The 12771-nt window shown below is 39.7% G+C and overlaps 2 protein-coding genes across 2 annotated transcripts; both read left to right on the forward strand.

Annotated features, from left to right (window-relative positions):
* Nucleotides 1-1648: 1648 nt before the first annotated feature.
* LOC118281232 (probable galactose-1-phosphate uridylyltransferase) lies at nucleotides 1649-9846 on the forward strand. The gene is made up of 8 exons (XM_035601802.2): nucleotides 1649-1808; nucleotides 4888-5051; nucleotides 5740-5867; nucleotides 6430-6507; nucleotides 7076-7228; nucleotides 8030-8105; nucleotides 8670-8889; nucleotides 9333-9846. Exons 1-8 carry the CDS (start codon nucleotides 1787-1789, stop codon nucleotides 9542-9544), a joined length of 1053 nt encoding a protein of 350 aa, XP_035457695.1. The 5' UTR covers nucleotides 1649-1786; the 3' UTR covers nucleotides 9545-9846.
* Nucleotides 9847-10474: 628 nt separating this feature from the next.
* On the forward strand, nucleotides 10475-11077 carry LOC126911786 (zinc finger protein Xfin-like). The gene has a single exon (XM_050700634.1). It carries the CDS (start codon nucleotides 10475-10477, stop codon nucleotides 11075-11077), a length of 603 nt encoding a protein of 200 aa, XP_050556591.1.
* The last annotated feature ends 1694 nt before the right edge of the window (nucleotides 11078-12771 follow it).

A 12771-nucleotide genomic window follows, 5' to 3' on the forward strand; every position in this document is an offset into this window, starting at 1 on the left:
TTAAATACAATATAATAATATGTAAAAACATTACCTATATTGTTTTATTTACATCAAGATCCTGACAGTCCACTGCTGGACTATGAGCCTCCTCTACTAAATATGGGTTTGCCAGTATCTCCACACTTGGCAGTCGGGTTAGAGATTGGAGATCGCAGTTTGAAAGGTTCAAATTTATCAGAGGGTGCTGCTGCCCGGTCTCTGTGAAATGTGTAGTCCCTTAAAGGTCGAAACGACGCATTCCGTATGACGTCATCAGTACGCATCGCATGTAGGCATTGCCGATGATGCGGTCCGTACGATGCGGATCAGTGGACGCAGTTGTATGAGTTTCTATACAAGACAAACTAAAATCCGTTGCATGCGATGCGTACGATGCGGGCCTGTGGACGCTTACCTTAAATGTAACAAACACTTCTGAAAACCGACAAACTGAGAACCTTCATTTTATTTGAAGTCGCCGATTGTCTTGTGGTTCGATGATGGAAAGGACTAGGGGGAATCAAGCTTTGACTGCACGGTTGGCGCGGTAGCTGGGCAACTGGCTGCCGTGCAATGTGTAGCGGGTTCGATTCCCGCACGGAGCAACTCTTTGTGTGATCCACAAATTGTTGTTTCGAGTCTGGGTGTCATGTACATGTAAAATTGTATGTTTGTAAACGCACCCACGACACAGGAGAAAATCCTAAAGTGGGGCAAAGTTTTTTAAAAGAAAAAAAAATCTCCCGCACTCTCCGAAATGTATCCGGTAACAAAGGTAGGTATTTATCGGCAAAATAACTTATTATTTTAATGTTCAGCTAAAATACACGTATTTTGTATAGAAAGTATCGTTCGATATACAACAGTGGATAGATAAATGGATGGTATCTACATACAAGCTATTAAAGTATTAACATCTTAATATTATATAGCTAACATAGATTAAGATTATTGTAGATAGGACTGCCCGATCTTATTATATTATATCTGAATTATAAATGCGAAAACTTGTTTAAGTTGCTTCTGCCAGCCGCTTCGTCCACGTTCCCGTGGAATAAAAAATAGTATATTGCCCGCATATTTAAATGCTACTCAATTTTAAATTGTACTTAAATATCGTGCTATCTCTATCATTTTATAAAGAATTGGTAGCGACAGAAATAATCCAGAGCTGCGGACTACCTAGCAGGAGTAGGAACGGGGTGGTTTTTAGTCAGTAAGAGTCTGACACTCGCTCTCATCTCGCCCAAGGCGGGAGAAGTCATCTGTGGTGGTCTGATGGATCTTTGAGGCGCGCGTGGAATGCGACGCGCCGCAAACGGACTCAGTTAAGCAAGGTTTTTTGTATGGAAAGATGTGTGCTATGGCTTCCCCACTATTGATACATCGCATACTCGAGCACCGCATCTTTCTCGCACAGCTACATAGCTTATGCTCAAATACTTAAACGCTACTCAATTTTAAGACGCTCCCAAATGTAGTTCCACTATCAATTCTTTATAAAATTACAGAGATAGCACGATATTTAAGTACAACTTAAAATTGAGTAGCGTTTGAGTATTCGGGTGTTAGCTACTTATTAGGGGAAACGGTCTCACAGTTTCACATCATCAAACATCTGGCTTGTAATATTCCTACCTAACTTCACGTCTGTTTAATTTACTCGCTGACGTTAAACAAGCATTGTTATCAATTCAATAATAATCTTTACATTGCTCCAGTAATGCCCTTGGCGGCACAGTGATCGAACGCGTGTTTTTATCCGTAATTTTAATCGATTTATTTAAAGCAATTTTCTATAATAATGCAAGAATTTAAGCCTACAGGTAGGAGATTTATTCATTACGTACTTTAAGCACTATTTTTTTTATTTGACAGTTGTTTGTTTTCGTTTTTAATCTGTAGCTGTTTTCATTTCACGCAGTTGTTTTTAGCTTGATCGGTCAATGCGAGTATTAATTTATTAAAGTAGGTATGTGCAAGTTGTTAAATCTATTGGTAGTTTAATTATTATATATGTATCGTTACGCCTTTTATCCCCGAAGCGGTAGGCAGAGGTGCACATTATGGCACGTAATGCCGCTGTACAATGTACAATAATTATAACTACCGATTTTTCACGATTTATGTTGTAAGTCCCATGTAATAGGAGGAGCCTATTATTATAAGGTAATTAATCACACGAATATTATAAAAGTGAACGTGAACGTATGTTTCTTTGGATGTTTGTCCGTCAATCACTCGGAAACTACTGAACGGATTTAGGTGATAGGATACTTTTTATCTCACGGGAACGCGCTTGATGCCGCTGGTAGGAGTTATTTAGTTAGTTTATTTATAAACCTAAAGGAAAAAGCTAATCTAAACGACGTGTCGCAGATTCGATATCCATATGAAATGCCCACTTAAAAAAATAGTTTGATAGGGATTAGATGTGATCGGCACGCATGCCATTACCAAATGGCACACAACACAATATTTTAGTTACGTCAATAATCACACAATCTGTAGTATGTTTGTCGTTATTTTCAGATATGAATAACATTTAAAGATTCAGAGTTACAAAAATGACTCCAGTTCAGTAATAATTTTAATAAATAAATTACCAAATAAAAAAATATGGCATATGTTCCGAAACTGCAGACTACCTAGCGGGTTACCGGGGCTCCGGCTTAACAAGCAGGAGTAGGAACGGGGTGGTTTTTAGTCAGTAAGAGTCTGACTCTCCTTAACGCCCAAGAGGGATGTCATTGGAAGATTTATTCCCCCTCAAAAAGAAAGCACCTCACTAAACATTTCTTTAACAACCCAAGCTAATAAAAGCATGTTAAAAATGGCATGTTCTTACGTAAAGATATTCTCCATTATGCTTTAGACTCTTACTCTTCTGCTTACTTCTACGTAAGGGAAGCAGAGACCGAATCCTGCTTCAGACTTTTACTTCTTCTGCTTATTTCTTCAGCAAACAAAAGGCGTGATGTTATACTAATTAATATTTACTCTCCACAACTCTTTGGTCTCGTGTTTTGCTATCTACATCCTCGGTTGTTTACAGTTTATCTCAAAGGTCTCATTTATTATCTAACTCATTTGAAATGTAGCAAAATAACGATAGCTTCCGGATCTGTGTAAGTTTACTGTAAATATAATTACATCATCTGCCCGCCTTGTTGGCCGAGTAGTTGCAAGTGCGACTGCCGGGCAAGGGGTCTCGGGTTCGATTCCCGGGTCGGGCGAAGTATTACTGGGCTTTTTTCGGATTTTCAAAATTTTCTCAGTTGTAGCACGGATATGGCAATAGGCTCACCACCTATTACATGGGCCTTCCAACATAAATTGTGAAATGTGGGTGGAATAATGTGCCATAATGTGCACCTCTGCCTACCCCTTCGGGGACTAAAGGCTTGACGTTATAGAAAAAACAAACATTTACATCATCATTATCATCATCTGCCGGGTCCAGCAAGGTTATTCAGTGTCAATACACGAGGCTGGAACAACGTGCGCGCCTTAAAGAGCCATCAGACCACTACAGATGGGGCCCAGTAGGGTTAAAGCCGATCTGGAGCTGCGGACTACCTAGCGGGTTTACCGGGGCTCCGGCTCGAAAAGCAGGAGTAGAAACGGTGTAGTTTTTAGTCAGTAAGAGTCCGACACTCCCTCTTATCTCGCCCAAGGCGGGAGACGTAATTGGATGATGTTATCCCCTCAAAAAAGAGCCTAAATCGTGAGCAGGGGCCTAAGACCTTCATCTACGTAGTTAAACTACTGCCCATCACTCGGATGTGGCTTTATTTCAACGTCTTTAATGAGTAGTTCATCGTCATTATCATATCAGCCACAGGACGTCCACTGCTGAACATAGGCCTCCCGCAATGACTTCTAAATAGACTTGTTGGCAAGCACAGTGTAGGGACTACGTCCACCCACAAAGACTGACGACCTGATAAGACTGCAGGGAGTCGCTGTATGCAGGTCAATTCCAACCGGCCGATGAGTAGTTAGATTTTAATTAGAGAGCTGTGGACTGCCTGTAACCTGCCTAGAATGATTTTCCTACCTCAAAAAAGACTTTTGAATTAGAACTACTTTGGAAGCCGGACTCATTCAACAGAATGTTAAATAAATAAGTAAAATTACTCTTTGTAAAATGTCGTGCAAGTGTCATTATAATGTCAAATTAAAGATTTTTCCCGCTACTTACGTTAGCTTGGATAAAAATAACTCGATTTTTTCCAAGAAATATTGGAAAGTCACTCTTAGTGTTAGTGCTTCGCTACATTCTTCTACGAATAATAGTTTCAGCCACAATTCTTGCGTATAAATATCATTTTAATTTGATATGGATGTGGTAACGGTAGGTATGTATATTACCTCCCTTTTTTAAGGGGGCAATGTCATCCAATGACTGCTCTCGCCCCAGGCGAGGCGAGAGTGAGTGTCAGACTCTTACTGACTAAAACCACCCCGTTCCTACTCCTGCGTTTCAAACCGGAAAACTCCAGTAAACCCGCTAGGTAGACCGCAGCTCCGGATATGTATTACCTACCTTAAAGTATTTTATTATATTGTGTATCAAGTAGAAAGGATGGATGAGTTGATGATTGCGAAAGAAATATAGTTATAAGGCGGATTTGAATGGGGCCGTCGGTAGAGGGCGCCTTAGACTATAGCGACCAGATTGGCCACAAATTAAATGGGCTAAACCAACTTAGCGATATTTTAAAGAAGGGACAAATGAAAAGTACCCTTAACCGACGAGCATACATGACTGTTGACTGAAAAAACTGATGACTATTAATGAAGCGATAGAGGTATATAAGGCATCAGGCGAGGTGGTGGTCAAACGCCATCCTATTAAGAATTAAAAGAAAAATCACACGACTCTTTGCTTTCCTTCACCAGAACATCAGCATGTTCGCTACAACCCCTTAAAAGATGAATGGGTGCTCGTCTCCCCTCATCGTTGTCTCCGACCCTGGAGTGGACAGACTGAGGCGGCTCCTGATGATCAGCCACCTGATCCATTGAATCCTTTACTACCAGGAGCCACACGGTCTAGTGGGCAGGTAAGTCTTGAAGATTTTAAAGAAGAAAACCTGGCGTGTTTTTTTTATGAAATAGCTCAGCAAACGAGGTTCTCATCTGGTGGTAAGCAATCGGCGCTAACAATGGATACCCACAACACTATGAGCCATATTAAGTACCTATCTACAAGTACGTTACCAATTTTTTGGGGATTTCGGAAGCCAATTTTGAAATATCATCGATTAAGGATGTGGTGGACGAGAGGGGCCTCTGGTAACCTCACGCATACAACTAAACACGACGTAGATGTCGTATGATTAGAATACTATAGATTTGACAGAGACTGGGCAGCAGCGCTCACTGATAATAATCTAAACCTTTAAGGTAAAGCGTCCACAGGCCCACATCGTACGCATTCTGTATGACGTCATCAGTACGCATCGCATGTAGGCATTGCCGATGATGCGGTCCGTACGATGCGGATCAGTGGACGCAGTTGTATGAGTTTCTATACAAGACAAACTAAAATCCGTTGCGTGCGATGCGTACCATGCGGGTCTGTCCACGTGTACCTTTAAGTCTTTGACTGCCAATAGAAAACTGTTGAAGGCAAATCCTCCGCTAACGTCGGTCACCGGTGACCACCACGGCCTTCAATGTGTTTAACTGCGATCTTCCAACCTTCTTGCCGCTTTCCATAATATTTGAATTAAGTATATGAATTTTCAGCGTAATCCGAACTATACGTCAACATACGTGTTCCCCAATGACTTCCCGGCGTTACTGGAGCGCGTGCCGGATCCACCTCCGTCTGAACACCCACTCTTTAGGTCCTCAGCTGCTAAGGGAACCTGCAGGTATGTATTTGTAATCATTTTTGCATCTGGTATATTTAAAATTGGGTTTTTTATAGTATAACGAGCAGACGGATCGCCTAATGGTAAGCAATCGCCGCTGCCCATGGACACTCGAAACACCAGAGGCGTTACAAGTGCGATGCTGGCCTTTTGGGGGTTGTTAAAAGAAAACGGAGATTGTTGAGATTGGGAAGGGTTGTAATTGGGTCTCCGATAACCTCACTCACACGACAAAGCACAACGCATGCGTTGTTTTACGTCGGTTTTCTGCTCGGCCGTGGTATCACTCCGGTCGAGCCAGTCCATTCGTGCCGAAGCATGGTTCTCCCACTTAAAGAAAATAGCGCAACGTCACGCGTAGTAGACTTAGCGTATGGATGGCTTCGCATCTTTCTTGCTCAGCTACATAGCTCAGTATCAGTGGAAACGGTCACATAGTTTCACAGCTTCGCTATTACATCTTCGTAACATATCTCATAGCACATCTCTGGTGGAAAAGCACCCCAGTATAGCACATTATTCTTTATTTATATAACAAGATGTGTTGTTTCTTCCTTTGCAGAGTGATGTGTTTCCATCCCGACTCTACAATGACCATACCATTGATGACTGTCGACGAGATTCTAGCGGTTGTTAACGAGTAAGTTTTAAATAACCTAATTATCATCGCACCCAACGGATTTTAGTTTGTCTTGTATAGAAACTCATACAACTGCGTCCACTGATCCGCATCGTACGGACCGCATCATCAGCAATGCCTACATGCGATGCGTACTGATGACGTCATACGGAATGTTGATGCCAAAAATCCGAGTGAAAGTGGCATCGGCAATCCGATTGCTGATACTCGCGTCGGTAATCCGAACGCTGCCGATACAGTGAACGCAGTTTGAACAATTAATCCGTTTGATGCGATCCGTCCGATGCGTGCGATGCATACGATGCGGGCCTGTGGACGCTTACCTTTACGCGAGGTCTTACGTGAGTGATCTGCACACGAAGGCAATACGGTGCATCGCGGCGCAAACAAAAATTTGTAATTTTGTCATTAATTCTATTGTAAGGACGGGACTTGGACGAATTAAACAAGATGTTGCCTAATTGTTACCCGTTCCGTTTATTAATGCCCTCTCCTATTCTAAGATACAGTAAGATTTTTAAGTCCTAATGCTTAATTACCATGTCACACTATTACTTTCGTGTTCCAGGTGGGTGAACCAGCTTAAAGAGTTGGGTCGCAAGTACACGTGGGTGCAAATCTTTGAGAACAAGGGCGCTATCATGGGGTGCTCCAACCCGCACCCCCACTGTCAGATATGGGCGTCCAGCTACTTACCAAATGAGCCTCGAGTGAAAGAGAGGTAAGGATTGGTTTTTGTTTATGGAACATGCCGTAATTGCGCAGACGTATCACCTGATGGTAAGCAATCGCCGCCGCCCATGTACACCTGAAACACCAGAGGCATTATAAGTGTGTTGCCGGCCTTTTGGGGGTTAGGAATTTAAGAGTTGTTAGGGGATCGGGAATTGGGAAGGGGGAATTGGGCCTACGGTAAACTCACTCACACAACGAAACACAACGTTGCGTTGTTTCACGTCGGTTTTCGGTATCACTCCGGTCGAGCCGGCCCAGCAGTGCCGAAGCATGGGAATTATTTACTTATTTATTTGACTTTTACTGCACGGTTGGCGCATTGGCTGCGGCGTAACGTGTATTGGGTCAGATTCCCGCATGGAGCGACTCTGTGTGATCCACAAATTGTTGTTTGTAAACCAACTTATATGTTTGTAAACGCACCCACGATGCAAGAGAAAATCCTAGAGAGGGGAAATGTTTTTTCACAGAAAATCGAAGTGAAATAACGCTTGAGTTGTGTTTCGTTGTGTGAGTGAGATTACCGAAGGCTCAATTACGTAATCTTCTCAATTCACGATTCCCCAACAACTCTTAAATTCCTAACCCCCAAAAGGCCGGCAACACACTTGTAACGCCTCTGGTGTTTCGGGTGCCCATAGACGGCGGCGATTGCTTACTTGGGTGATCCGCCTGCTGTTTTACCCGTTTATAACATTAAAAAAAAAACTATCTCTTTCTCTATATTCCTCTTTTTTTTAGTAACTTCTGCAGATTAGCGACTATTAATTTTTTTGCCTATTCACAGATGCCAGAAGGAGTATTTTATCAAGTTCAAACGTCCATTGCTGCTCGATTATTTGAAAGAAGAAATGGTCAAGAAGGTAATGGAATTTTTAAATAAGTTCACATACACGTGAGAACGCACTCTCGTTTCGATTACTTTAAACGTAAAGCAAATTCGTACTAAGCCCTCTGTACCCTTGTATGAATTTGTTTTACGTTTAAAGAGATTGAAACGAGAGCGCGCTCGGATTGGCCAGCTCGAATAAACCAATCATTTTAAACTGATTATTTTTTACTACCAATGAAAGCGCGTTCAGCGCTCTGATTGCTTGGTTAATACAAACCGGGCAATCAGAGCGCTAAATTAATGTGATACGTACTAAGCCCTCTGATAAAAGACATCTTTGGCCACCTCTAAAACAAGCAATACCTATATAATCTATACTAATATTATAAAGCTGAAGAGTTTGTTTGTTTGTTTGAACGCGCTAATCTTTGGAACTACTGGTCCGAATTGAATAATTATTTTTGTGTTGGGTAGTGAATTTATCAAGGAAGGCTATAGGCTATGAAACATCACGCTATGACCAGTGGGAGCCGTGCAGAGCGGGTGAAACCGCGCGGAGGTAGCTAGTAATACATATTCTTTTTCATCATTCCAGGAACGTGTAGTAATCCAGAACGCAGAATGGGTAGCGCTAGTCCCATACTGGGCGGTATGGCCGTATGAGACCATGCTTCTACCAATAAATGGAAAGCCGCAGCGAATGACAGACCTCACTGACGAACAGAAACGATCGCTAGCGGAGATCATGAAGCAGCTGAATATTAGATATGATAATCTGTTTAAATGCAGCTTCCCTTATAGTATGGGATTTCATGGTGAGTTCAGATTACTTACTTCAGATAGTTTATTAATTAGTAGGTATGGTTTTCTCACACAACTCGACTGGTTCCAAGCCATGCTCACACCGCGTCGAGTCACCGCGTTGTGTGTCGCGGAATGCTGCTCATGAATATGAGTCTCTAGCATGGCTTGAAACTACTCGACTTCCTCGTCAAATAATTACGTGAATAACCCGAAAACATAATAATAATTAATTTAGCAAGGACTTGCTTCACAATGTCTGGATATCCGCTATGTATCGGATAACTTTGAATTAAAAACGTGTATGTACTGTCATATAAGTTTATCGGGCACTTAAATGAAGGTGGTGGATTCCTAGAAATTAACCATGTAATTAGTCCAGTTCGGGGCTAAAATATCCCATATTAACGTATCAGAGCATTTTCACAGATTATTTAATTCTCTATCCCATTTTCAGGCGCTCCAACAGGTCCATCGGCTGCCCCAGGCGACTCCCCCCACTGGCTTCTGCACGCCATCTACCTACCGCCTCTACTTAGATCGGCAACTGTCAAAAAGTTTATGGTCGGATATGAAATGTTAGCGCAGTCTCAACGAGATTTAACGCCTGAACAGGCCGCTCAGAAACTGAGGGAGTGTGATGATGTACATTATAAAGCAAAGAAATAGATGTTGTTTATCTCTAGCGCGTTTCGCGGCGCCCTACTGTAATCTAGGACACTAGTCACGCGCCTAGCTTGCCTTAAGGATTACGGCTATGCTGAAAGTTGTATGTTTAGAATAAATAATTTTTTGTGAAATAGTGAATACATTTTATATTTTTATATAGGTATCTTATTATTGAAAGTATAGAAGTTCAGATTTAAATCAATGAAAGTCAAAATAGTAGGTATTTTATGTTGAACAAACACGTTACTTTTTTTAGTTGTAAAATATTTTTAAGTCAGTTAATAAAATGTTCTGTTAAAATGTTTATTGTTTTCCTGAAACTCATCCTTTATCCTTATCCTCTAAATACCTTTGCTTCTATTAAAAATCAAAAAATTATTCCAAAATAAGTTATTATAATGGATAATAATATAATAATATCAAAAATTCCATAAATAAGTGGGAAAATTTGTTTGTGCGTTCCAGAGCTATTCATATAGGGTATTTCAAGCATTCATGAGAATGGGTAGCCTCTTTCATTCCCTTAATGTTGGATGTTGCTATCTCACTCACAAATGACATTCACAGCTGACGTAGAAGACAAGAAATGACATAACCTGTCAGGCTGTCACTGTCACAAACAAAATTTATGTTTTGACTGTATTTTTATTTTGCTTCAATTTTTGTTCACAAAAATCTTAATTTTCGCTTTATTTTCTTTATTTTTCAAACAAAATGAGCACAAAAACAAAAGGAGCGGGAACTATAAAGAAGAAAACAGAGTGTGAAATATGTAAGAAAGTCGTAATCGGCAGTTCATTCAAGTATAAAGCCCATTTATACCAACACAAGCTTGTGAAATCACGATTTCAATGTGAATATTGCTCTAACGAGTATTTTAGAAGAGATGCGTATATGAAACACGTAAGCTCTCATACGGGAAAGAAGAAAATGTACATCTGCGACCATTGTGATCGCGGCTTCGTTGAGAAACGCAACTTAATCCTCCATTTAAAAGTCCACGATGAATATTTCACTCAGCCGCAGCAACAGTATAAATGTATAGCCTGCGACACCAGTTTCTGTGAGGAGAGATTACTGAAATACCATATAAGGAAGAAGCATTTCAATTTTCAAGAAAATGAACCAACTTTTGTTCAAAAACAACTGAATGAGACCTGGGTAGAACGCGTTCTAGAATCAGAAGTTTGCGTCGAGATGACAAAGGTAAACAACAACATTTTAAACATTAAAAAGATTCCAAAATCAAATGCTTTAAAAATAACCACAGACAACGTAGAGGCCAATAGATTTAAGGAGTATATGTCTTCAGTGATCGCAAGCAAAGATAAGTCTCAGTATTCCAAAGCTATTTGTGATTATTGTAACAAGGAGATGTTGAAAAAGAGTTTGATTGCTCACATCAGGGAGAGGCATACACGGTCAAAGCAGTTTTACTGTGAGCAGTGTAAACAAGGGTTCAATAGACAGTATCAGATGGTAAATCATATTTGTGGCAAATATAAAAATAGGATTAAGAAACAATTATGTTAGTTTTATACCTAATATTGGGATTTATATTAAATTCTTATACAGTATAATCTCACTAATCCGGCACTATTAAGTCTTTGACTGCCAATAGAAAACTGTTGAAGGCAAATCCTCCGCTAACGTCGATCGCCGGTGACCACCACGGCGTTCAATGTGTTAAAAGCGGGATTATTGGAATATTCAGATAACTGGATTATAGGGAAAACCTCTTATGAAATTAATAAAATAAAGCATTTAATAGAGGAAATAAATGCATGTATAAATTAAATCAACATAATTAGTAATTACTTATTTAAAATTTATTTATAATTGACTGCCTCGTTGACTGAGTGGTTGCAAGTGCGACTGCCAGGCAAGGGGTCTTGAGTTTCTGCTGGTCTTTTTCGGTTTTTAGAAAATTTCTCAGTTGTAGCACAGAGTCTGGAAATGTGCCTGGTATGGTAATAGGCTCACCACCTATTGGACATAAATTGTGAAATGTAGGTGTACATTGTACAGTGGCATTACATGCCGTAATGTGCACCTCTGCCTACCTACGGGCCTTAAAGGCGTGACGTTATAATAATAATTAATAAAATCTTATTTTTAAATAATCCTTAATTGAGGTCTGCTTTTGTGCAATCTGGTGTCCTGCGCACAGGTAGAGGGCTGAGGGAATTGTGGGCCGAGGGTACCGGATTATTGGATGAGTCGATCCATTGAAGTGCTGAAATAGTGAGATTATACTGTACTTACTGTTAGTGCCTTGTTATATGAAAAGCCTTAGTATACATATGCAATATTAATTAGTATAGTACTTTTTATTTTATAATACAAACAAGAGTTTTATAATTGCTATTGTGAGACATACTAAATTAACTAAAAGTAACGGTTTACTCACACAAATGATAAATGATATTCATTTTTGCAAATAGGTTACGATGTAACTCTTTTACACATCAATCTCTTAAATAACTAGATGAGGCCGAATATTCTGAGAAAAGCTCTATTAGTTTTGAGTCACAGAGAGGGTTTTTCATGAGTAGCATGTGTAAATGTGGCAATGTGCTTTTTTCAGTATATTTATTTATGTAAACCTTTGTTTTTTGTTAATAAACTAAAGTATAATATGTTTTAAAAAAGTCTTGAGATGTCTACTATTTTTCCGATTTAAAGGAAAAGGAAAACTTATAAGATACATTGTGTAAGTATTAAATTAATTTCTTCCTTAATGATTCTAACTAAAATGATAATTTTATTGTAACTGTCGAGACATAGACCAACCATTATAATTTCTATCATTTGAAGAAATCACAGTATAAATGTGATGTATGTAATAAGGTAAGGATTAATTATTATGTTATCGGCTTACTCACGTAACTGTTTGACGAGGAACTCCACTAGTTTCAAACCATGCTAGAGACTCATATTCATGAGCAGTATTCCGCGACACACGACGCGGCGATTGTCGCGCTGCTAATGATTAAGTTCCTCGTCAAACAGTTACGAGGGTAAGCCGATAAAATAATAATTAACTAAAATGATTATTTAATATTTAGTAATAAGTATGACTTCCAAGCGCCAACTTTTAAATTGAAGTAATAAGTCTTCCACTATTTACAATTAGAATTTAAGTAGAATAATTGACACAATTTTCACTGATGTTAAGTAGTTTTTTCATATTACTTATTCTTATATACTCGTATTACAGTTTTAAG

This window comes from Spodoptera frugiperda, chromosome 19 (genome assembly GCF_023101765.2).
Source record: "Spodoptera frugiperda isolate SF20-4 chromosome 19, AGI-APGP_CSIRO_Sfru_2.0, whole genome shotgun sequence".
Taxonomy (NCBI): Eukaryota; Metazoa; Arthropoda; class Insecta; order Lepidoptera; family Noctuidae; genus Spodoptera; species Spodoptera frugiperda.

Excerpts from the sequence above, each read along its gene's own strand:
- LOC118281232 (XM_035601802.2), top strand. The coding sequence starts at position 1,787 with ATGCAAGAATTTAAGCCTACAG. Across the intron at positions 1,809-4,887 it reads GCAAGAATTTAAGCCTACAG|AACATCAGCATGTTCGCTAC; the intron begins GTAGGAGATTTA and ends TTCCTTCACCAG. Across the intron at positions 8,890-9,332 it reads TTATAGTATGGGATTTCATG|GCGCTCCAACAGGTCCATCG; the intron begins GTGAGTTCAGAT and ends TCCCATTTTCAG.
- LOC126911786 (XM_050700634.1), top strand. The coding sequence starts at position 10,475 with ATGTACATCTGCGACCATTGTGATCGCGGCTTCGTTGAGAAACGCAAC.